We start from the raw sequence: 25,360 nt of genomic DNA on the forward strand, positions 1-25,360 counted from the left end.
TATTGACTCTGCATGATCTCAGCTGGTTGCCCAGCTGGCAAGACAACTCAGTTTGTAATGTAATTGTGTAATGTAACTCTATACCACCACCTGTTGGGGCAAATGAAGAATGGCTGATTTGAGACTTTTTATACCATACCTTTATTCCTGGAGATCTAAAAAAAAATACTGGGTTAAAAACAACCCAATTTGGGTTATTTGGCAACCCAGCACTGGGTAAATACTGAACAGAAAACATGCTGGGTTATTTTGACCCAACTGGTTGGGTTAAATGTTTTTACCCAACATGCTGGGTTATTTTATTTAAGTCAACCATTGTTTAAAAAATATTATATTGCTGGCTTAAAATGGACTGGAAATTAAAAATCAAAAAGAAATTAATTGGGTGAATACAGTATAGTTTACAATATTACATACCATTAAACTCATTTAACAAGCATACACTCTAAAAAATGCTGGGTTCAGGGTCATTTTATTGAGTTATTTCTAATATTTTTATCCAGGTTCTGGGTTATTTATTTATTTATTTATTTTTTTAATGCCAGGTGCTTTAGTAACTAAGTTGCCGGTTCATTTTTAACACTGTTTTTTATTTATTTTTTATTAAAAGTAAATTTCTAGATAAAATACATTTTCCTTCTTAAATTTTAATATTCATATAAAATTAGACAAATCTGCTATTATTTTAATCTCCAATCTGTTATTTATCAGTTTAGATAGTTTATTAATGTTTGGCAAGCCAGCAGAAAACACTATCCAGTTTTATATTCTAGTCGTACTGATGGGGAAAGCTGTAACACTGCGTTACAATCTGCCCTGCTATAATAAACTATGCTATTCTATGACATTTGCAGTGTAAGTTGCACTATTTACTTTTATGGATTTTAAATGGAAACCACAAGAAAATGGATGAATAAAGACTGACAATCGATGTTTAATGTTGAAAAGTTATTATGTCAAGAAATGTAAAGCATTTTGGCTCGTTTATGTGTCTCGTGTTCTATGAGAGCTGTGTTTGGAGGGAGGGGAGTGTTTTTCTGAATGTCTGAATGTGTTTCATCTATTTGCGCACATTTTAACTATACTTTATCAGGGCCGCCCCATGCATGGTTGAGATGTGTTGATTGTGAACCTCAAAAATTAGATTATTTTTAATTCTTAAAAAACGCCATTATTTTATTTGAAAAAAAAAAATAATAATTTTATTTTTATTGACAAAATATTTTGTCAATAAATATAATATGAGAAAAATAAATGAATAGATGGATTCATTTTAAAAACAGCTGACGAAAGGCAAAAATTAAGGTAGCACTTTATAAATGTTTTTTTTTTTTTTGACCTAATGTTAGTAAAGTTTGATGTAATGTAGCTCCACACTAAAACAGTGACATCAAATATGCCTCGTTAAAGTTGTGGTTGAACAGTCTGCCCTTAAGTTCACAGGTCGGATGTCCGACTTCAAAGCAGCATTCCTGACGTTGTTTCCAAGTAGGAGGTAGGACAAAATCAATTTCAAGTTGCCTGGAATGCAGAATATATGCTGGATATCAGAGATGGGAATGACGTCACACCCAAATAAAGCATGTTCCTGTAAAGAAGGAGAGAAAACCAAGATGGATGTTTCCATCATTAGCAAAAGAGTTTACACTTCCGTCACGGTTTGGTCAGTTACCCAGATGCACGGTCATACTGGAGATACTTGGATGTAAACAACAGCTTGAATTGCTCTGTTACTATTGAATATGTTGTTCTGCTAATTAATGCTGTCTTAACCACAGGGGAAAAAATGTGGAGGCTGCTAAATCCTACAGAGAAGGGAGAAGTCAAGATTTATGCCCTGGAAATTCTGGTACAGTCTGGCCAAATACAAATGCCTTTTGTTCCTCAGACAGTTTTTGCGCTGTTCTGCTTAATTTGTTATAACTTTTGGCAGTCTATAGTACTCCAAATGAAGAGTTCAGATGCAAAACCAGCTAAAAGCCATCTTGGTCAAAAATGAGATAATGCTACTGAGTGAATGCTCCTGACACATAGTATATGTCCATCAAATACTTTTACTTCAAACTCGCTAAATCCCAGCCTCAGCCCAGTCAGAAGTACCAGTACTTACATAGAAACCTATACAAAGTAGCCAGAAAGAAATGCTCATTAAAAAAAATAAAAATACATCAGATGGATTTATAGGCTTATGCATCAGAACTCTTCAAATGTTTTTCCCAGTCAGAGAGATTAGTATAGCCCAAAACATGACAATAATTGACCATTTTCAGCAGCATCAGCAAAGTATGTGGGTGTTGTTCCGTTCAATGGGATTGTTTATATGCTGCCAGTATGGCTAACTGAGGACACATTTTAAAAAAAAAAAAATACCACATGATAGCAAAAAATGAGAAGAATAAACCTTTTTTTTTTTTTTTTTGATGACACAAGCAGTTCATTTGGAAAATCGTATTATTGTGTGCCAGCAAGCAATGCTAAAGGAGAAACCATATAGGAAAGTGTTAATGTAGTCAAAAGGAAGTGTTCTGAGGAAGGACTAAGCAGAAGTTAGCGTCCATTCCTGGAAGAAAGTTCCCTCTTGTTTTACCAGACTCATTCAACTGTCATCAATACAGTTTGTCCAACCCAGCTGAGATTCATATGTGTGAACGTTTTCTGTAACTTACACACTGCTGACCTTTAGGCCATCAGTATAACTTTAGTACTACATGTGGTGGGTTTATTACTGTTAGAATCTATTTTTGATAGTCTTTCCCCGAAATGACATGTGAAACAAAAATAACTGATTGATGTCACTCAGATGGTCACTTTTGTCAAAGTAGGTGTTTTCTGGTAAGAATAAACTCCAAAATGGACCACACTACTGCTATTAGTAAAAAAAAGTATATCTACACAAGTCTGCTCTGAATAACCTTTGGTCAATGGTGAGAGTAATATGTCATACCAGAAGAGGGCAATGTTTGGCCATTTTAGGGTCGTCTGTGCTCTATTCAGTGCCAATCTTTGCTTTGGGCAAAAAGCTTTGGGTAAGTGCTTGTTCTGTTTCTAAAAATGAAATATGGAAATTCGAGATTAGACTAATAATAATAATAATGCCAATCTTTGCTTTAGGCAAGGAGCTCTGGGGAAGTGCTTGTTCTGTTTCTAAAAATGAAATATGGAAATTCAAGATGAGACTAATAATAGTAATAATGATAATAATAACAAAACAGCAAGTAGTCTGGTGCTAAGGTTCACACTTTGTAAAATTTTTGGTGAAGTCATCCAAGTGGTGTACACTCACATGAGATGATGTACTCATAAGAGTTTTCTATAGACTTTAACCAGTTTAGACACCGTATTGAATTTACTGCAGATGAAAACAAGGCTGTGAGGGACTTACAGTTTTTACAATCGCATGCAAAGGTCCCAGATCATGCAATTTTTACAATACGTTTCTGGAGTTTTTGTCTACTGAAAGAAATTTTCAGATACGGAGATAAAATTCCAGCGGATGACGTAGGACATAGGTGTATCATAAACTCCAGTGAGAACATGATAGTCTCACATGAACTACGTTTTGTTTACAAGTTTTTAAAAGATCACTGAGATATTCAAGAGCCTTTCCACTCAGAGCTTTAAAAATGAACAGTAAAATTTTAAACTTGATTCTGTAGCAGACCGGCAACCAGTGCAAAGAGAATAATATGGGGGTGATACGAACAAATCTGTGGGTGCCAGTCAGAAGTCTGGGAGTCGATTAATGTTTGATTGACTTATTCCCATATAAAGGGAATTACAATAATCAAGCTGTGATGACACAAAAGCATGATCGCTCTCTCTAAATCTTGAAATGAAAAAAACTCTTGGCTTTTGATAGCAATCTTAATTGGAAGAAACTGGGTTTAAGAACAGATAGTATCTGTTTATCTGCCAAAATGGAGCCCTGAGGAACTCCAAAATCCAAGATGGCAGTCCCCTTACCGTCAACACCAAGGCAAAGCATCTTGTTACCCCTCTCAGGGAACCTTGCTGCATAGTCCAGTGTTGCCAGGTTTACGGTTTTCCTGTGAAATTAGGCTAATTTAACACTGTTGCCCTGGGTTGATTTTGCCCTGGGTTGATTTTCATGTCTGTGGGTTGAAGAAACCCCAATAAAGTGATTTTAAGCTAATTTTACCAGGGTTAATTTTTCATTTTCATTTTCAATTTTGTGCCACATCATGTTTAGGGGCGTGCAAATGTCTCCACGATAACAGACCAGTGTGTAAAACTGTGCCGCGAACGTAACATTTTTTTCATCCTTTTAAAAATCCACAAACTGAAAGAGGCTGTAAGAAAAGCATTGAAAAGCCCCACTTCCACCATCAGGGCAATAATTAAGAACTAAATAAACAAAACTCCTGGCTAACCCAAAAACTCCAGCATATTCAGTTGTCAGACACACCTGAAACTTCAAATGGGACTGGCTTCTATGGTCAGATAAAAAATAAAAAAGAGATCTTTCTGGCAGCAAACAGATGGGTTTGGTGCAAACAGGGATAAAAAGTACCGCATACCCACGGTTAAATATATAGCTGGATCTTTAATGTCGTGGGCCTGGTTTTCTGCCGGAGGTCCTTCAGATACATGGCATGGATTCTATCAAATACTAACAGATAAAAAATCTGGAACTTATATTCTGAAAGATCTGGAGAGATTCTGTATAAAGGAATGGTTTCTGATCTTTTGACAGGTGTTTTGCACACTCATCAGGTATTATAGGAGAAAACTTTTCTTGGGAAAAGGATGTTGCAATAATTGGGTGCCATGTGGCACGCCCCACCCCGCCCACTTTCCATTGTTTTACTTCAATGAAAGATTCAAATTTTGTAAATTTTTTAATTGAAAGATCAAAAGGATAAACAATGCAGATTTATTTTCACAGCCCCCTTTGCTCATATTAACCAAGGGTGCCAATGTTATTGGGCAGCATTGTTTGTTCTTTTGTGTCAAAAAATAAACAAAAAAAGGCTACAGCAACATCTCGGTTGAGCTGATTATGCTGTACATGATCATAAAAAAAGGTTTTAATATGGGTAGGTGAAAAACAGAATCTTCAAAAAACAGCACACAGACTCTGTTGTGCTTGACCGTTTTTATTTCTATTCCTTGTTTTGTTTAAAAGCAGCAGTGAAACAAAGGAAACACCATGAAACTAGTCAGAAAGCCCCAGCATGTTTGACCAAATCTAAAAACGAAACCCAGTAATGAGCAAAATTTAAATACACTTCCTTGTATAACGCAGCACTGGACAACTAAACAAAATGTTTTAACATTTTGAAATAATGTCCTTTTTGTCTAAAAAAGAAAAAAAAAAAGTACAATTTGCAAGTTAAAGGTTTATTAGTTTTGGATGACCAGTGGAAAAGGCTAACACTTTTTCGCAAAAGTTTATTTTAATTTTAAAAGTGTTTGACCCAACACATACCACACTGAGTGGGAAACAGTTCCATCGTGCCATTTTCTTTTTGTGTGGTTTTCACACTGCCAGATTGAGTTATTTTTCAGTGCTGTGTGTTTTCTGTTTGATGTGACAACAAAAAGAGGGGTCAGAGATCTTCCAGCTAGCCATGGCAACATCTGCACCTCGTGTCTTAGCGAACTATTTTAATCTGGGTCAGTTAATGTTCTAGTAACCTAGTTAAACTTCAACTCTGTTCAACAAACCTTCTCATAGAGGTTATGTGGTGATCTCAGTTTGATTTAAACTCTGAAGAATCTTCCGCTGATGACTTCATAGTGTTGCCCCGTTTTCTTTGTGTTCATTTCTCAGTATTTGTGTACGTATTTGTATTCGAGGGAGCTCTGATATAGTATGCATGTGCATTTTGAGGTTAAATATAGACACGTGCCCTAGATATTATAGATCCCGAGTCTGTGATTCATCCCGAGTCTGACCTATTTACATTCACAAGATGTAACATAAATTAAAACCCATAATCCATCCAGACACTCTTTTTTTTGTAAAAATGGTGGCTGAGCATGCACGAGCTGACTATTTTGCTATCTATGGTTTTGCTTGGTTAGGTGATTCTTTTTAATAAAATGCAGTAGCTATAAGAAGATTATAATTAGATGACCACATCATTTAGAAACAGGGCAGTCATGTTTTCTAATCACGAGATAGCTTTTCCCCCCCCAAAGCAGACTCGTTGAGTGAGTTTTGTGTCAGGTTTCATGTGATTCAGTCTTAGACCAGGTGTGAGAAAATCTTTTTGTGAGAACACTGATCTAGGACCGGCCTTTGCGTTTCAAATGGAGAAGAATATAACTTTGCATGGTCAAGGGGAACTGATTCTAGATGATCAGTTTCACCTAAAATGCATTCTCCAGGCCTGGTTGAAGGTGTGGTTATGAGCTGGAAAGATTACCACAGCTTTTCAGTTCTTTAACAAATAGGAAAGTGAAACATGTGGACTTAGTGAGTCAAATTTTCTTATGCAAAAGATTCCTCTCTGCTAAAAAAAAAGAAGAATGAAATAAATAGAATGCAAGGTAACACAAAAATATTTGTAATATTAGTATTAGTATTAGTTTATTAGTATTAAATTATGCATTAATGTAAAAACATAATTATATAAAAGCATAAATGACTTAAGCATAAAGTGCTCCGAAATCTCCTGGTAGATGGCTGCGTTGACTTTGGACTTGATAAAATACAGTAGACCAACACAAGCAGACGTCACAACACCCCAAATCATCAATGGCTTCAGAAACTTTACACTGGACTTCAAGCAGCTTGGATTCTGTGCCTCTCCAGTCTTCCTCCAGACTCTGGGATCATGATTTTAACATGAAATGCAAAATTTACTTTTATCTGAAAAGAGGAATTTGGACCACTGAGCAACAGTCCAGTTCATTTACTCTTTAAGATGCTTCTGACGTTGTTTCTGTTTAAGAAGTGGCTTGGTAGCCTTTTTCAAGAAAACGTCTGAGCATGATAACTGAAGCTTTCCCAAGTGTTTGAATCAGCTTTGCTTGACAGTATTCTCAAGCTTGCGATCATCCCTGTTGCTTGTGCACCTTTCCCTACCCAGTTTCCTCCTTCCAGTCAACTTTGCGTTTATTATGCTTTGATACAGCACTCTGTAAACAGCCACCCCTTTCAGCAGTGACTTTCTGTGACTTTTCCGTCTTTCTGGAGGGTGTCAATGATTGTCTCCTGGACCAGTGCCAAGTCAGCAGCCTTCCCCATTACTGTGGTTTCAAAGAACAAGAGATACCCAGAATTCATACTGTAGGGATGGACATTTAATGAAACTCAAATGTAAATATTCTAATATTTTGAGATACAGGATTTTTGACTTTCATGAGCTGTAAGCTCTATTCATCAAAATGAAAACAAAAAAAAAAAATTCTGAAATATATATATATATATATATATATATATATATATAGAGAGAGCATTAACATGCACGTAATCTAAAAAAAAAACAAAAAAAAAAAAAAACTGCAAAACAAAACCAGAAAACCATAATATACACAACAGCTCAGTCCTCTTCTCAGAACTTGGTTACAAATTCCAACCACACTCTGCCAAATGTCAAAGTTGGTTTTTGTACTCAGAAAAATAATTCTGCAAACAATAGATGCGTGGCAGATAGTCAATCGGATGTGCAAAAATGATTAAAACAGCAGGCATTCGCTGTGCGTGTATTACCACTAAGACAGGGCACAGATATGCATGCACGCATCAACATGTGGTCAAATGCTGATATGCAAACATGTAGTACTGAGAAAAGCCAGTTTTTATAGTTTAGAATAAAAAAAAGTGTTAATCACAAATGAGCTATTACTAACAAAAAAATTCCTTTGTAAATACCAAGAGCAAACATGATAACTCTGGTACTCTCCCTAATTAATGTGTGCACTGGTATTTCCCTCTGTATTGGGAATAGCCTAGTTAACATGTATTAATAGCTTCACACATTTATGCTGTAGATAATAATGTTCATCTACACAGCTTTAGTTTGCCTTTGATGTTATGTTTATAACCACAAGAGAGAGAGAGAGAGAGAGAGAGAGAGAGTGAGAGAGAGAATAACATGGCTTTCTCAGAGTGGAGGAAATATCTGCCATCACGGAAGACTGACTAAAGCAAAACAGAGAGAGGGGAAGTTCACAGTGCAAATACATAGAGAGCCAACCAGCCGCTCAACCTCACATTCACATGAGAGAGAGAGAGAGAGAGACGTGAGGACAGAACTGAGCAGTGACTGAATACTGAGCTGGCTCTGTTAGACCAGTTAGTGATCAGTTAGTGACACTGCGGGCTGAAATTGAGTTTTTATGCGTGTGTTTGTACGCATGTTTGTGTGGAACTGCACTTAAATTGGGATTTAATGTTGGATATGACATGGATTGGACTTCATGGATTTCTTTGGTCATGTTAATAAACATCCCAGGTTACATAGCAGGTAAGGCTTATCTATCTATTTATTTATTTATTTATTTATTTATTTATTTATTTATTTATATTTTTAAGGCTCATTCTTCATTTTTGTTATATATGTATGTGTATACATATATATATATATATATATATATATATATATATACATATATGACAATAACAATATACATAGAATATATAATTAATTATTTTAAATAATATTTATACATTTCCATTACATATTCATTAAAACAGATAATATCCACAATACTACAAAAATTCAAAATAAATATGAAGTGCCAGTGGGCGCTTACCTTGAAGTCCCCAGTTAATGTCACAGCGATGACGTGAGTGTTGTAAATTCCTTGCCAAATTTCGACGCCCCCCCCAGTGATCTAACCTCTCAAAATGAATACATAGCAAAGACCGTCTGTATTTATTTACTTATTTAGCTGTTTATTTGAAAAGGAAGGAATCGATTAGAAACACTGATTGTCAGGTTCCTCTGGTGTTAAAACCATCCATACCTTTATTGTTAAAACCGACATAGAAAATACGGTCAGAAAAATATAGTTTTGTGAAAACACAAATTTGTGTAATTGGATTTTTTACTCAACCCCCAAACAACTAACTCTGATATTTGCCAATACATTGTTTTGTACAACATTATGCAAGTTATTTTTGGGAAAAATTTGGTTAGCAGTTTGCTTGATAGACATCTACGTTAGCAAAACGACTGAAAAGAAGGCGTTGTCATGTCACCTACACCTGGAAAGTACAGCTGATCATGATTTATTCACAGTAAATACAGTAGCTTAAGGGTGTGACTTGAGCTTTGACTGGAATGAGTGCAAATAAACCACTTCTCTATTGGGAAGAGAAGAGCATTGATTCAAAGTATAGGAAACTCTGAAGATAATTCTGATCGTTTTTCTTTTGTTCACAGCTGAGGAGATGGAACTAAACATGACGTTAGACATATGGGAGGGAAACGTAACTGTGCTCTGGGATCCCCCCAAAGGAGCCCCCGTAAAGGCCTATTATCAAGTACAGCAGGCATCGTAAGCAGACATCTTTACTATTCACCAACCAGTATTTTGTTGCCCACCTTTTTTGCTTGAACTATTTTTACAATACTCCAAAGCTAATACATTTGTCTTTTATTTGATAGATACTTCCAACCTAAAGAATGGGAAATTGTGCCAGAATGTAACTTGACAACAGAAGCTAGATGTGAACTTGGGAACTTTTTCAATAAAAACATGAAAATAAAGATTGGGCTGTTAAAAGAAAATGGCAACTTTTCCTGGTCAGCAGGAAGACGAATTCGTTTACTGGGCAGTAAGTATTCGCAGGACTTTTTCTTGTGTATCAGATTACAACTGTTTACCAAAAAAGTGTAATAAATACATCTCATACAGTGCTAAGAAGGTTATTATAGAAATGTACTGTAATAGATTACAGATTGCAATTTACTGTATTTAAAATAAGTAGTGTAACTATTTCAGTTACTTTGTTAAAGTAATGTAACTGATTACTTTTTGATTACTTTTTAAAATTTACGTTTATAATTAGTCATTTAGCAGGTACCTTAATCCAGAGCGACTTACAAATGAGGACTTTAGAAGCAGTTCAACCAACTTTCAATCCTTCATCTCTTGATTTAAGATTATACTCATTTAATTTTAAAGCACAGCCACCACAAAACCAACCTGATCTCATGACGAAAACGTACCTTTGGTAACTTTTTCGCAAGATGTGAAATAACGCCATGTACGTTTCATGACATATTCGATGTGAAATGTCCCAATTGGCACTAAATTGGTGTTGTTTCTTGCACAACAGATGAACGCACTTATGGTATGTTTAATGTGACGTTGGATTTGTACGTGACTTGAAATGTCCATTGAGTGGAGCTATGACTCTAATGCTCTGTGACATTTTAAAATAACGTACCATATGTGAATGTGACGTAAAACGCAAGCGCAAACATGCTGTTTTTGTATGTTTTTCATCTTGAGTCATGTTTTTCATGGGATTCGTACCCAAGTCCAATTCCATGCTGGCTGAGCTACCAAACAAGCTTGTTATGTCTGGAAAGATTGTTTAAATAGCAAATGCATTTGTGCCCATTTGTGCGCCTGTGTGCGTGCTGCTCAGAAAACGAGGTGTGTTCAGGCACATTGTTGGCACATTGTTATTTTGAGGCAGCTAAAATAGATTGTGCCATTGACCAACTAAAACCCGGTCTAAAGTCAATGGCACAATATTTTTCTTGTTATTTAAAGAGCGCATTAGTAATATGCGCCTATAGGCAGGTGCACAACATGCATACAGTACATTCTGTTTATTACACACACAGGGACAACTTTCGCCTTAGAATATGATCACATTCAGCAAGGAGGTGAGAGGACCTGTCCTTAACATAGCAAAAGTGGATTTGGACACGCCCTAAGTGCACCTGCGGCTTAGACCATGCAATTAAATCGTTAAAATAGGGCCCTTGGTGTCCATTTCTTTTGGAAACTGCAGTGATATGTACTAGTGACTGGTAAATATTTTGCATCTTGTGAAAAAGTTCCTACATGTACGTTTTCGTCATGAGATCAGGTAGCACAAAACAGCCACCTCTTTTTACTTTGAGATCGTTCTGAGGTTAAAGGAGAAGTCCACTTTCAGAACAACAATTTACAGATAATGTACTCATCCCCTTGGCATCCAAGATGTTCATGTCTTTCTTTCTTCAGTTTTTTTTTTTTTTTTTCAGGATTTTTCTCGATATAATGGACTGCTATGGTGCCCTGAGTTTGAACTTCCAAAATGCAGTTTAAATGCGGCTTCAAATGATCCCAAATGTGGTTGTAAATGATCCCAGCCAAGGAAGAAGGGTCTTATCTAGTGAAATGATCAGTTATTTTCATTAAAAAAATAAAATAAAAATACTTTTTAATCTCAAACACTCATCTTGTCTTTCTGAACTCTTTGTATTCTGGTTCAAGACAGTTAGGGTATGTCGAAAAACTCCAATCGTATTTTCTCCCTCAACTTCAAAAATCATTTCAAAATCATCCTACATCGCTGCAAAATTACCGACCCAATCTTTGCAAAGTGAACATGCAAAGAAAATCAAACACCCTTCACAAAAAAGGTAAAACAGCGACAACGATTTTGAAGTTGAGGGAGAACATGAGATGGGAGTTTTTCGACATACCCTAACTGTCATGAACTGGGGAAAAAGAACAGAGGTCGGGAAGAGCAAGACAAGACAAGTGTTTGACAGTAAAAAGTATATAAATTGTATTATTTTTATGAAAATAACCGATCCTTTTACTAGATAAGACCCTTCTTCCTCGTTTACAACTGCATTTGCGATCATTTGAAGCCGCATTTAAACTGCATTTTGGCAGTTCAAAATCGGGGCACCATATAAGTCCATTATATGGAAACAAATCTTGAAATGATTTCCTCAAAAAACTGATATTTTCATATCAGTATCTGTAACCGATTACGGTTACATTTACTGTGTAATTACGTAATGTTGTTACTCCTAAACCTTGTCCATACCACATTTTTATAAGTATAAAGAACATAAGGTTTTGCTGTTATGAATGTAATGTAATGTAATGATGATCTTCCTTTCATGTTTTAGGCAAATTGTTGGCTCCAGAGTTTGACCTGTCTTCCTCCCCTAATACAGTGAAGGTTAAGATTTACAGAAAGCCGTTTCTCGAAATGCTTTATGAATATGGACCAAGTTATTCTGTCATTCTGTATCCAAAAGGACATGAGAATCAGGTTGGTTTTTTAGTGGACTAGTCCAAAAATGTTTGTTGACAGAGTGAAGTGTTTTACTGCATGTCATTGCAATCTCTAAAGCTTTGTTTTCTCTGATGTAGGCTTTAGTAAGAGATGATGATGATGATGATGGAGAGGTGGAGTTCACTTCATTATCAACATGGCAGGAGTATTGTGTCCGTGTGAAAGTGGAGATGATATCTGATAATGTGAGCAACACCTCACTAGCACGCTGCATATATCCATCAGCAGGTACTGTAAATCACCAATTGTTTTTATATAATGCCAACAAAATGAATTAGTATTCATTTAATAAGTATGTAGCAGAAAATAAACTTCAGGGTGATTCAAGACCCTTCTTTGTGTTTGGGTTTATTATTGCTTATGTATGTTCCTAAAATTATTATTATTATTAATATTATTATTTCGTGAAATTGTAATCACTTTCCCTTGTTTGTCAGATTCGTCCCTGGTGATTTCCATAGCTGTTATTGGTGTAGTTGGAGTCACGTCCTTCTTCATGTTCGCAGTCTGTTTCTTCTTGAGGAGGCCTGGCAAAATGCCTGCTGTTCTGGTGAGTCAACTTGGGGATTTTAAAATAAATGCAGTTTCATCAAAACTAAAAGTGTTTAAGCAAGCCAGTTTCGGAGTCTTAAAAAAGGAATAAAGCGTAAGAAGAAAAGATCAGCACTGACCCTTGTCATAAGTGTCACTTCTCCTTTCGAGGAACAGAAAAGGGAAATGCTGGGGATTTTTTACATCTTATGTATATATCATCTCAGTGAAGTTTGGGTCTATATGATAACACAATTCCATTCAGAATGAAACTGTTTTAACACTTTGGGGTTGTCAAATAAATAAATACATGATATATGTGTATACAGTAGGTGTATGGGGATTTTTAAATGTGTTTTTCAAAAAAGTGCTCATCAAGGCAGTAAAAACTGTAATATTGTGAAATAGTTTACTATTTAAAATAACCATTTGAATATCTTTTAAAATATAATTTTTCCCGTGATGACAGAGCTGTATTTTAAGCAGCCATTACTGCAGTCTTCAGTGTCACGTGATCTATCAGAAATAATTTTAATATTCTAATTTGATGCTCAAGAAATATTTTATTATTAGTTATTTTTAGTGTTATTTTTAATACATTTTATTTCATTATATTTTAATTTTTTTATTTAATTTTATTTAATTTAATTTTATTATTTATTTATTTATTTTGCAGAGATGATGATAGATTTTATTTATTTTTTATTATTATTATTTTATTTTGTTTTATTCAAGATTCTTTAATTAATAGATATGTAATTTAACGCATCCCTGCTGAATAATAATTTAATTAGTAGTGTTATTTTATTTATTTTTTTGCAGAGATAATAAAACATGTATTTTATTTTATTTTATTCAGGATTATTTATTGAATATAAAGGCAATTTAATGCATCCTTGCTAAATAATAATGATTTAATTAGTTATTTTTAATGTTAAATATTTTTGAGACAATGATACATTTATTTTATTTTATTATTTATTTATTTTATTTTATTGATTAATGAATAGAAAGTCAATTTAATGCATCCTTGCTGAATAATTATACATGAATTAGTTATTATTAGTGGTTTTTTGTTTGTTTTTGTTTGTTTGTTTTTGCAGAGACAATGATGAATTATTTTATTTTATTTTACTTTCAAGATTCTTTAATGAACAGAAAGTCAATTTAATGCATCCCTGCTGATTAATAATAATATTTTGATTAGCTATTATTAGTTTTAAAATATATTTTTGGAGACAATGACACTTTTTTATTATTTTATTTTATTATTAAAATAATATTTTGTTGTTGTTGTTTTATTTTAATTTTTTTTATTTTATTATTTTATTTTCAGAATTCTATAATGAGTCAATTTAATACATCCCTGCTGAATAATAATAATTTCCTCCACAATCAATCAATCAATCTTGCTGAACCCAAAAATGTAATTTTATTTTTAATATTCAATTGTTATTTTCATCAGAAATCTGCTGTGAATGGATGGAACCCTATGAACGTAGGACTGATCCAAGTAGAAACCGTCACTGACAAGGGATGGCTTTTGACTAGCAACAAAATGGCAGGAAAGAGCAAAGCATTTGACGAGAGCAAGGACCTTTTGGAGGAAGACAATGAGAGAAGAGAGAGTACAGACAGCGGAGTGAGTGTCGGCCAGCAGCATTCGATTAAGAACCAAGGCACAGAGGAACAAACAGGACAGGAAGACAGTGGCTGTGGCAGTCTGACCGGCACCGAGGACAGTCTCAGCAGTGGAAGAAGAAGCCTGGAAGAGCTCCCTTTCCTAGACGGTGGAATAAACAGCAGCAGTGAAAGTGAAAGAAAAGAAGACAGTGGCTTGGGAATGGGAAACCAGGAAGCATCCGACAATCTCAGTGGAATGGACGGTGACCTCCTGTCTGAGATAGTAGTTGGGGATGGATATCGCAGTCAGAGTCCTTCAGCTGATACTGAAAGTGAAGCCACCCTCCCATGTGAGGCAGTGGCTAGCAGTGGCTATCGGTCTGGTCATGTGACGTGCTTGTGCTCTGACGTTGAGACTTGCATGTGGTGCAAAACCAGGAAGCTCCTAACAGACAGTGATTCATTGTCTCATGAGCAAACCAGCTGTACTTTCACAACCAGTAATGACAATGACAAGCCAAGCTATTTGAAAAAATCTCCCTTACAGTCCGTTAATGTATTGGGACGGGAAGATTTGTCCGAGGACTGTGACGAGTCATCGCTTTTTATCACCTGTCCACTACTTCTGCAAGAACCTTGCCAGCTTGACACATTGTCTCTTAAATTAGGAGACGTAGAACTGACATTTACATGAGATATGAGACTTTTTTTTGTGATTGTGAAACCACTGAACAAAGCATATCTCCTCATGCTGTTTGTCCAGCAGATGCTTCTTTCTCATTTAGAGCAACAGCAGAGAGATGCTTAAATGGCTGTGTCGCTGACACCGGCCCGACAGAAGTGGGACTGCCCCTCTGTGCCTTCCTGCATGCACTGGGTCATCATTTTGCCAAAATGCTGACCAGAGAGGAGATATCCAAGCGTCTACTTGAGTGATCAAGAGTGAGATACCATCAGAATATTATGACTATGATGCTGAGACACTGCTAATTCTCAGTGTCTAATCTCATGTATCTCACCCACCTTTGTTACTTGTGACTTGATTATGTTCTTCTAAGAACTGTTCACTGAAAAGTTCTTTTGAGAACCCAGAATAGTTCTTCTATGACATCAATGCTAAAACACCCTGTTGGAACCTTTAGATTTAAGAGTGTAGGGTGAAGGACATTTTTAAATATCTAAAGATCTCCCCCCACCCACCCACTATAAAGAATATTTTGTGAAATGAAAAAATTCTTTATTAGCATTGATGGTTCCAAGAAGAGCCTTTAACATCCATGTAATCTTTCTACTGCACAAAAGGTTGTTTATAGTGAAAAAGGTTATTTGTTCTTCTTAAAACGGTTAACTGAAAGGTTCTTTGGAGAACCCAAAATGGTTCTTGTATGACATCACTGCTAAACAGCCTTTTGGAATCTTCAGACTAAAGATTGTACTATGAAGAACATTTTAAATATCTAAAGAACTTCTTTATTGGCATTGATGGTTCCAAAAAGAACCTTTAACATCAGTGGAATCTTTCTACTGCACTAAAGGTTGTTTATAGTGAAAAAAAGGTTCATTGAAAAGTTCTTTGGAAAACCCAAAATGGTTCTTCTATGACATCACTGCTAATCTAAGAGTGTAGTATGAAAAACATTTTAAATATCTAAAGAACCTTTTTTTCCACTATAAAGAATCTTTTGCGGAATGGAAAGGTTTTGTAGATGCTAAAGGCTCATCAAAGAACCATCAATGCCAGTAAATAACCTATACATACACATTTTTGCACATATATTGTACGTATTTACATTTTATGTATGTACTGACTTTTTTGATATGCTGAATATTGAATTGTGTTGTGCTGTCTGAATGTGACTGAATGATGGAAACAGTGTTAATAAAAAAAAAAAAAAAAAAAAAAAAAAAAAAACTATATTTTTACGTTATGGAAAAAGGTGCATTCCTATATATAAGTCACCGATATGGTGATTAGTGTTTAAGTTGCGTTATATTTTGTTGTTGTTGTTGTTTGTTTTGTTTAGTTTTTGTTTGTTTGTGTTTTTTTTTTTTTTTATTTACTTTAGTGTCAAACAGGCAGGTGATCAAACATGACACACATAGTTTAAAATGAAAATACAGATCAGATGCTTTATATGACACATGTGATTCTGCAAGTCACCAAAAAGAACATACGCAAATTACGAGACAAGAATATACTGCATGAAATTCCGATTTAATAATATATAAACAAATACTAATGACACAGGAAAAACCAGCACTTCCTTTAGTGGAAACCCATGAAAACATGTGACTCTTTGCATATTAAAAAGACAGGATATGCTTGTGATTTCCTCTAGCAGAATACAAGTATTTCACAGCTAATGCTAACCACATCACTTCTTTAAAACAAATTGAACTATGAAAAAAAAAAAAAAAAGCTGTGGCAAATCCATGAGCAATTTACCCTCATAAAGTACTGGATATAAGCACATCTTCCGAAGCAAGATCTTGTGCAAACCCATTACTCAATATTTCCATTCAGTCACTGCGCTATATGACGAAACAGGCAGAGAGAGCGGATGAGAATAGCAGAGTGAAACTCAGCCGCAATCATTGACCTCCATCTTCAGATAGGGAAGGAAACAAAAAGTACTTTACCACATTAGATTCAACACATAGTCACAAGCTTACAGGCTCTATGTATAATACAACTGAAAACATGTTGATTTGGGGACAGATGATTACAGCGATTCCACATGGTGGAAATATCTGAAAACTTTTTAGAGAAGTGTGCGTACTGCTTTATAAATTGTTCTTGGCACTGTAGTAATTATCAGATCTTTTTTTTTTTTTTTTTCAAAGAAAAGCCTCAATCTGATAAAGACTGTAATACAGCATAAGGATTGATCTGAATACTTGCTTTCTCCGAAGAGTCTGGTGTTTACAGTCATTTGTAGAATGGCAGGTCCCTTTGCTTCTCATCTCAATAGCAAATCGACTGCTCAGAGAAACCACACAACTTCATCTGATACAGAACACAATGACAACATTTATATTCATCTAACACTCCATCATTAGATTTTGCATGCTCAATTCTGAAAGCGTCAGGCTGATGCATAGCGAAAACAGTTCACTTTCTGCACTGCAGACCAACACAGCACTGAAATATAGTCTAAGTTTTTGGAGCTGCATGTACACATTAAAACCCTCCTCATTAAAGTAAATATATAATTGAAAAAAAATTCCGGAGGAGTATTAAAAATTAATCAGTTAAATGCCTGGTTTGGTAAAGTGATCAGCCCCTTAGGGTGTACTATTATAAACTTGCTCAGGTGCAAGCAATCAACTTCCAGATTAAACACCAGGCTAACTGCCCCACCTGACATCAATAGTAGTGGTGCTGATTACTTGTAAAGTGGTGAAGATTCTACTGTTAGTAGTGCATTGTACAGCAAAGAATTCACCATGACTGGGAAAGTGCAACTCCAAGATAAATTTGTAGAAAGGCACAAGTTAGGAGAAGACAAAAACATTTTAAAGGCTTTAGCTGTCTCTCGAAGTACTGTTCAGAGCACTGTTCAGAGCATCATTAAGAAGTGGAAAGCATATGGCACCACCAGCACATTGCACAGATCAGGCTATCCATCCAAAGTATATGACAGAACCAGGAGGACATTGATAAGAGATTCTACCAGGAGGCCAAAGGCAACTTTGAAGGACTTACAAGGCTTTATGGCTGGGTCTGGTCAGTCTGTGCATGGGACAACTGTCTTCCAAGCATTACACAAAGCTGCCCTGTATGGCAGGGTGTCACAAAAGAAGCCTTTCTTGTTTGTGCTATGCAAAAACACATTTGGAAGAGACTCATATCTTCTGGCAATGGTCTTCTGCTATGATCTGATGTGACCAAAATTGACCTTTTTGGACTGAACTCCAAGCGCTATATTTGGCGAAAAGCAAACACAGCACACCACCCAAAACACACCATACCTACTATGAAGTATGATGGTGGCAGCATTATGTTGTGGGGGTGTTTCTCTTCAACTAGCACTGGGCAATTGGTCAGGATTGAAGGGAAAATGGATGTTGCCAAGGACATCCCAATTCTTGAGGAAAACCTGTGTCCCTCTGCTAGAGAGCTGAAGATGGGCATGTCATTCACCTTCCAACACGGCAATGACCCTAAACATACTGCCAAAACAACAACGAAATGGCTTAAGGATACGGAGGTGAATGTCATTGAGTGGCCAAGTCACAGCCCTGACTTAAATCCAATTTGAAAATCTGTGGATGGATTTGAAGAGAACAGTCCGTTGCCACTTACCACAGAATATGACTGAATTTGAGCAATTCTGGAAAGAAGAATGGGGAAATATTTCCCAAAAAAGGTGTGCAAAGCTAGTACAGACATATCCAAAAAGACTGATGGCTGTAATTAAATCAAAAGGTGGCTCTACGAAGTGACTGATGACTTTTTATTAATTTGCAGAACTGCTGTTTTTTTCTTTCATTGGTTTGATGTTCTAAGACCAAAATTGTAAATAAAGCTGGAAATTTGGAATGGGGTTTGATTTCAGGCTGTATGACAAATACAGGGGTATGATGATTTTCTATAGGCACTGGATAATTATTGACAAACAAATAACAGAAAATACTCTGAAATTATTCTCTCATGACACTCTCATATACTCATTATTCAACACTCATGATTTCCAAAATAACTTTAAAATGCCTCTAAATATGATTTAGAAATCATTTTATCTAAAAAAGATTGCCCTTTGTACAGTTGCGTTCTTACTGTACCAATCAACTTAACACATTCAGTTGAAGATCTTCAAAGCAACTGAAACAAGCCAAAGATAGAACACAGGAAGTGCTTTACAATGTACTGCCTGTCTTCTATCTTTGACACCACAGCTCTAAACTCAATAAGCCAATCTGTTATGAAAAAATCCATCTGTGATATTATATAAGAATATATATTATACATGCAATTTAAAGCAGTTCTAGATGTATAGCATGTTACTTTTACTGCTTCACATGTAAATCCAACTACCCAAATGGAGAAAAAACGAAGAGCAGAAAAAAATAGAACTAAGATCTTAATCAGATCTAAAAAGAACTTGATCTCTGGAAATTCTACACTAGCAGAAATCCTAATCTTTTCATCTGGTAACCTCCACACATTGCATTTGTTTATCATTGTCACCCTTTGAAGAAAAGATGCCTACAGGTTAGAAGAAAATGGGAAAATCATGGAGTTTTTGTGGGTAAAGTTGACATCTTACTCCTCCATGTGCGAATAACTGCTATCAGCTTAGTCATGACTGCGGTTTCCCGGCGTCTTTGCCGCCCTCACAGATACTATCTGCCACACATAACCGACACAGAACGGAGAGATTTTGCGTGTATCATCTCAGGGTTTGCCCCATCCTAATATTTAGACAGCAGATGACATCCTACTGCTCTTATCAACTTTAAATAAGTCAACAAAGTAGCAAACCATGAAGTTAAACTTCAGCTGGACAGTGTAAGCTTTTTCAAGATTCAAAAAGTCAAAATGTTTTGACGTCTACATGGACTGATGCAGGGCTCGTGCTGAGTACTAGACAGGAAGTGAGTGGGAAGGGCTGATGAAGAATGTGGTTTTCTTAAGGTGTAGATTCTCAGTAGTTCTGAGAAAAAAAAAAGTTAATTGTAGAACGCAATTGCTCAATGCTTAAATATCACAGTAATTTCCCCCAGTTCACTAAAACTTATCAGACCATCATCTATTTAACCCTATTGTTCACACAGGCAAATAGGGTGATAGTTCACCCAAAAATGAAAATCACTCCATGATTTACTCACCCTCAAGCCTCCTAGATCTATATGACTTTCTTCTTTCAGATGACTACAATCAGAGTTATATTAAAAAATGTCTTGGCTCTTCCAAGCTTTATAATGGCAGTGAGTGACTTTTGATTTTCAATAGTCCAATTGAAGTCCAATAAAGTGCATTCATCCATCATAAAAAGTACTCAACATTGCTCTGGGGGGTTAATAAGGTCCTTTTGAAGAAAATCAATGTGTTTTTGTAAGAAAAATATCCATATATAAAACTCTAGCTTCCGGAAACTGTTGTACGTGCATTCACCACTAACTGTCATAGGCACGTTCACCGCTAACTGTCATACGTGCATTCACCAAAGCGTGGTGCTCAAGTGGATGATGTAGGACATGAAATCGCAGTGGAGAGAGCAAAACAAAACACCGCTCATAAATTACAAATACAAAGCAAGGATTTGTAAAAAAAAAAAAAAAAAAAAATGTTATAAGATTTCGATATAAGCCAAGAGGAGACTGGTTTTACTTTGATGTAAACAACACTTGATTCTTGTGAGACTAGTATATTCTCACTGGAGCTTACACTAAGCCTACATCCTACATCATCTGCTGGAACGCCACTTTCTCGTAAACATGCATTTAACAGTTAGCGGAAGCTATTACGATTTATAAAGTTTTAAAGGGGTCATTGGATGTCCATTTTCCACAAGTTGATACGATTCTTTAGGGTCTTAATGAAAAGTCTATAATATACTTTGTTAAAAATTCTCAATGGTTGTGTAAAACAACACTCTTTTTACCTTGTCAAAATGAGCTCTGCAAAAATCATCCCATTCTGAGGGATTGTTCCTTTAAATGCAAATGAGCTCTGCTTGCCCCACCCCTCTCTACTCTCTGTGGACTGATGAGCTGCTCTAAGAGATTGTTTCCTTTAGCTGCATTTAGCGCGTTTAGCCACGAAACTTGCTAACTAGCACATTATTAGGAAAAGTGATTGCAGAGATTCATAAAAAAAACCCTTATACTCACTTCTGCTGTAGGTGAAGCTGGATCACAAATGATTTGCGTGAACATAGACGCATTTATGTAGATCAGGAGGCATATTCCCTTCACAAACAAATGTAATCCACTGCGTCTTCAGTGACTCAGATGTCAGGAGTCAATGACGACCACTATGTTCATTATTTCATCTAGCAACAGAACACCTCACTCGTTCAATCTGACATATTCTTGTCTAACTTACATCCCTGCTCCGGCATCGAAGGGGATATTATTTTTACAGATTAATTAAAAACCACTGCATGGATTTTTATCATTCTAGGGTAGATCTGTACATACACTGCCAACACACATTAATGTTCAAACAACATGAAAAAGTGAAGTTTGCAACCGATGACCCCTTTAAATATGGACATGTTTCTACAAAAATGCACCAATTCGCTTCAGAAGGCCTTTATTAAAAACACAGAGCCACGTGGAGTACTTTTTATGATAGATTTATGCACTTTTATTGGTCTTCAAAATCTTAAACCCCATTCATTGCCATTATAAAGCTTGGAAGAGCCAGATGTTTAAAAGGTCCTATTATGATCTTTTACAATTAAAATTAAAAATTATTTTTCATATATTTTTTTATTATTATAATACCTCTCTCCCCTGCCTGGCACAAATGGCTGGGTTTGATGAAGGCCCGCCTTCCGAAAAACTAATTGTGTTGTAATTGGTTAGCTGTCCCAGTGCATTGTGATTGGCAAACAGACGGTGTTTCAGTACTGCCATGCCCCTTGCCAAAGCAACAAGTTTCATGTACAACTGTTATTAGTGTAAAATAGATTAAAGTGATTCTTACGTTTTAAATATGGATATTTTTCTTACAAAAATGCATGTATTCACCAAAGGAGGTCTTTATTGGGCCACCCGGAGCCGTGTGAGACACTTTTTATTATGGATTGATGCACTTTATTGGACTTGTTTCGGACTGATGAAGAGAAACACCCGTCTATGCAGTTCTAAAGCTTGAGAGTGCCAGGATAATATTTAATATAACTCAGATTGCATTCACCTGAAAAAAGGAAGTCATATCCACCTAGGATACATGGAGGGTGAGTAAATAATACACAACAGTAGTGTTGGGTCCTATTGTCAGCCTGCAAGATTGCCAATACATTATATTATTATGCTAATTTATTTAATTATTTACATAATTAGTTTCATTGTCCGAAACCAGCTCCAGCACAAGGCTAAAAGCAGCCTAATGTTTTTAATATGACTTAATTTGTATTTAACTTGACAACAATTGAATAAAAACATTGTAAGTTACTAATTATAATGCTTACATTTCCTTAGTTATTCAAAAAGCAGCTACAGAAAATGAGCAAAGAACATTATCAAAGAACATCATCACTAATTAGCCTTTCCTAGTCTAGTGCAAGTTTATGGATTTAAAAAATACTTGCGTTATAAGTGAAGCTTACCACATCTCTTACCACATGTTGTGGCACGTTAAGGCTCCGACACGGCCACCAGAGCTGATCGTGGACACTCTGGTCAGTGCTTGTGTTTATACCCACCACGCTGCATCGCTAAAATTAGGCTAATCCCCCACCTCGTCCTAAACCACCCCCCCAACCACTCGAATTTCCATAGGCAGGATTTATTTTAATAATATTCTAATGGACCGCGTTGTGACATCACAGCACCTGGAAAACAAACGCTGTAGTCCAAAGGAGCCGTTCGTTGTAGTTCTTGAAAAGGGATTTAAAAAAAAAAAATAATAATAAAAAAATATCTCCCTTTGGAGTGGACTTTGAGATTTGTAACTTTGTACATCTTTTTTTATGCCCAAACATACACACCACACACTGACTAAAATTCAAAAAGTGAAAAAGCATAATAGGACTTAATATAAATCCAATTGTATTAATCTAAAAGAAGAAAGTTTTACACACCTAGGATGGCTCAAGGGTGAGTAAATCATGTGGTAATTTTCATTTTTGGGTGAACTATCCAATTAAGCGGGCTCAGATCAAACATTGTTATGCTAAAAGCATCGCATCAGTGCATCTGAGCAAAACGATGCACAGTTTTGCTGTAAACAGTGCTCTATTTACGTGACACAGCAGTATTTTCTCACAACTACCATTTTAGCCATTTGTTTTAATTACACACAAATATCTACTTCATCCAGTGCCAAGTATCTTGACTGACAAACCACTCCAAAAGATTCAGTGAGAAAGCACAGTCCTGCGAATCAAAGCGAATCGGGAATCCCGTTTCATTGAAAAGAATAGTCTCAGAAGAATAATTAATTCACGTGACTGATTCATTGGCAATGCTTGTTCTGCACTGTTTTCTGGGTGTTTTCACAACGCATTATCAAACGGCCATATTGGTGGCACTGAATGTAAAGAACGAACAAATGTGAACGAAGCTCGCATATTTTGCTGATTATTGCTGCTGAAAATGGTCAAATATTGTCATGTTTTGGGCTGTAGTAATCGGTCGAACCAGGAAAAACATTTGGAGTACTATAGACTGACAAAAGTTATAACAAATCAAGGAGAGGAGTGCAAAAAACTGTCTGAGGTACAAAAGGCGTTTGTTGTTGGCCAAACTGAACCAGGATTTCCAGGACAAGAATCCTGACAACATTTATGTTTGTTCTTTTTATTTCCGGTCAGGTAGGTGAAATATTAGGCTAATTTCTTAATTAATAATGTTTGTCTGTGTCTTTACCACCTTTTAACTTTAGTTTGTCAAAATACTGTGCCATTACTGTGCCAAGTCATTCTCTTTATGATTTAGCAGCTTCCACATGTTTTTTCATGGTTTAGCCAGCATAAATTAGCAGAACAACGTAATATGGCCACGCAACTGGGTAACTGACCAAATCGTGACGTAAACATGTGACGTAAATAAATATTCATGGAATGAACAAATCTTCATGATGACTTACAGGATTGCATAAAGGAACACTCATAGTCATTGAAAACTGTGTCATTTACTCACCCTAATGTCACTGGGATATATAAAGTCACAATTACAAGAAATAAATCCGCCATAGATTTCATAGAAGACTATCAGTGAATATAAATATGGTGGGGTTTTCAGTACTGTCACTTCGTAAAGATTCTTAAAAATATCTTATGTTCAATTTAAAATTAACTGCATATGACGTTTTGAACGTCACAAGAGTAAGTATAATGACAGAATTTTTATTTTTAGGTACTTCTTATCAGGTCATTGTGGCATGTCAGTGTCAGTGTGGTTTTTAAGCATCCTTTGGGGTTTGCATGACCAATTGCAGATGTTTCTGACAGGCCTGGTCTCAAATGTCATTGAGTTTAACAGGCTGTTGAACCTCAAATGTTAACTGCTGTCTCTCACTTCCTACAGACCACCGCAATGCTCTGCTTTTTGCATGCCAGCTCAGGAAGCAACTAGCCTCTATAGATGTTTGCATGAGCTGTGCCGGTTGAAGAGCTAATGAAGCTTTGCCTGGCTTGCGGTTTAGTGTGCTGCTATGAGTTACTGTCATAAACTGAATCAAATGAAAAACAACGACGATCATGAAAGAACAAAGAGGAACAGCAACCACAACAGAAATGTGCATTAGGGTCCAAAATACTTCTATTTTGCATTTTTATACATTAAATGTTGTGTATATTATGAACTAAAAATTTGAGTGAAAAGCTATATTGAAAAATAACAGAAAAACTAATAAAGTATAATGTTTGAAGATCAACACAAACATTTTATGGAGACTTTCCATAGGCGTAACAGTTTTTATACTGTACGAACTATATATTCTGTCCCCCTACACTGTAAAAAACAATTTGTTGGGTCAACTTAAAATAATTTGTAACCTGGCTGCCTTAAAATTTTGAGTCAAAAAAAGTTTATTCAACTTGAAATGTTAAATTATACTAAGTGACAACTTAGATATTTGAGTTGAATCAACTTAAAATGTTAAGACAGCTGGTTTACTTACCCATCTGTTAAGTTTAGCAAACACAAATATCTAAGTTGTCACTTAGTACAACTTAACATTTCAAGTTGACTAAACTTATTTTAGTTGACTGAACTCAAAATTTTAAGGCAGCAGGGTAACAAATTATTTTAAGCTGACTCAACAATTTTTTTTTTTTTTTTTAACAGTGTATACTA

The 25,360-nt window shown here is 35.7% G+C and overlaps 1 protein-coding gene across 1 annotated transcript; it reads left to right on the forward strand.

Moving 5' to 3' along the window:
• The first annotated feature begins 8,178 nt into the window (after positions 1-8,178).
• Positions 8,179-16,147, forward strand: il10ra (interleukin 10 receptor, alpha). The gene is made up of 7 exons (XM_051129960.1): positions 8,179-8,438; positions 9,360-9,474; positions 9,585-9,754; positions 12,063-12,208; positions 12,310-12,460; positions 12,670-12,782; positions 14,229-16,147. Exons 1-7 carry the CDS (start codon positions 8,378-8,380, stop codon positions 15,078-15,080), a joined length of 1,608 nt encoding a protein of 535 aa, XP_050985917.1. The 5' UTR covers positions 8,179-8,377; the 3' UTR covers positions 15,081-16,147.
• Positions 16,148-25,360: the final 9,213 nt, after the last annotated feature.

Source organism: Labeo rohita, chromosome 15 (genome assembly GCF_022985175.1).
Source record: "Labeo rohita strain BAU-BD-2019 chromosome 15, IGBB_LRoh.1.0, whole genome shotgun sequence".
NCBI classification, from domain to species: domain Eukaryota; kingdom Metazoa; phylum Chordata; class Actinopteri; order Cypriniformes; family Cyprinidae; genus Labeo; species Labeo rohita.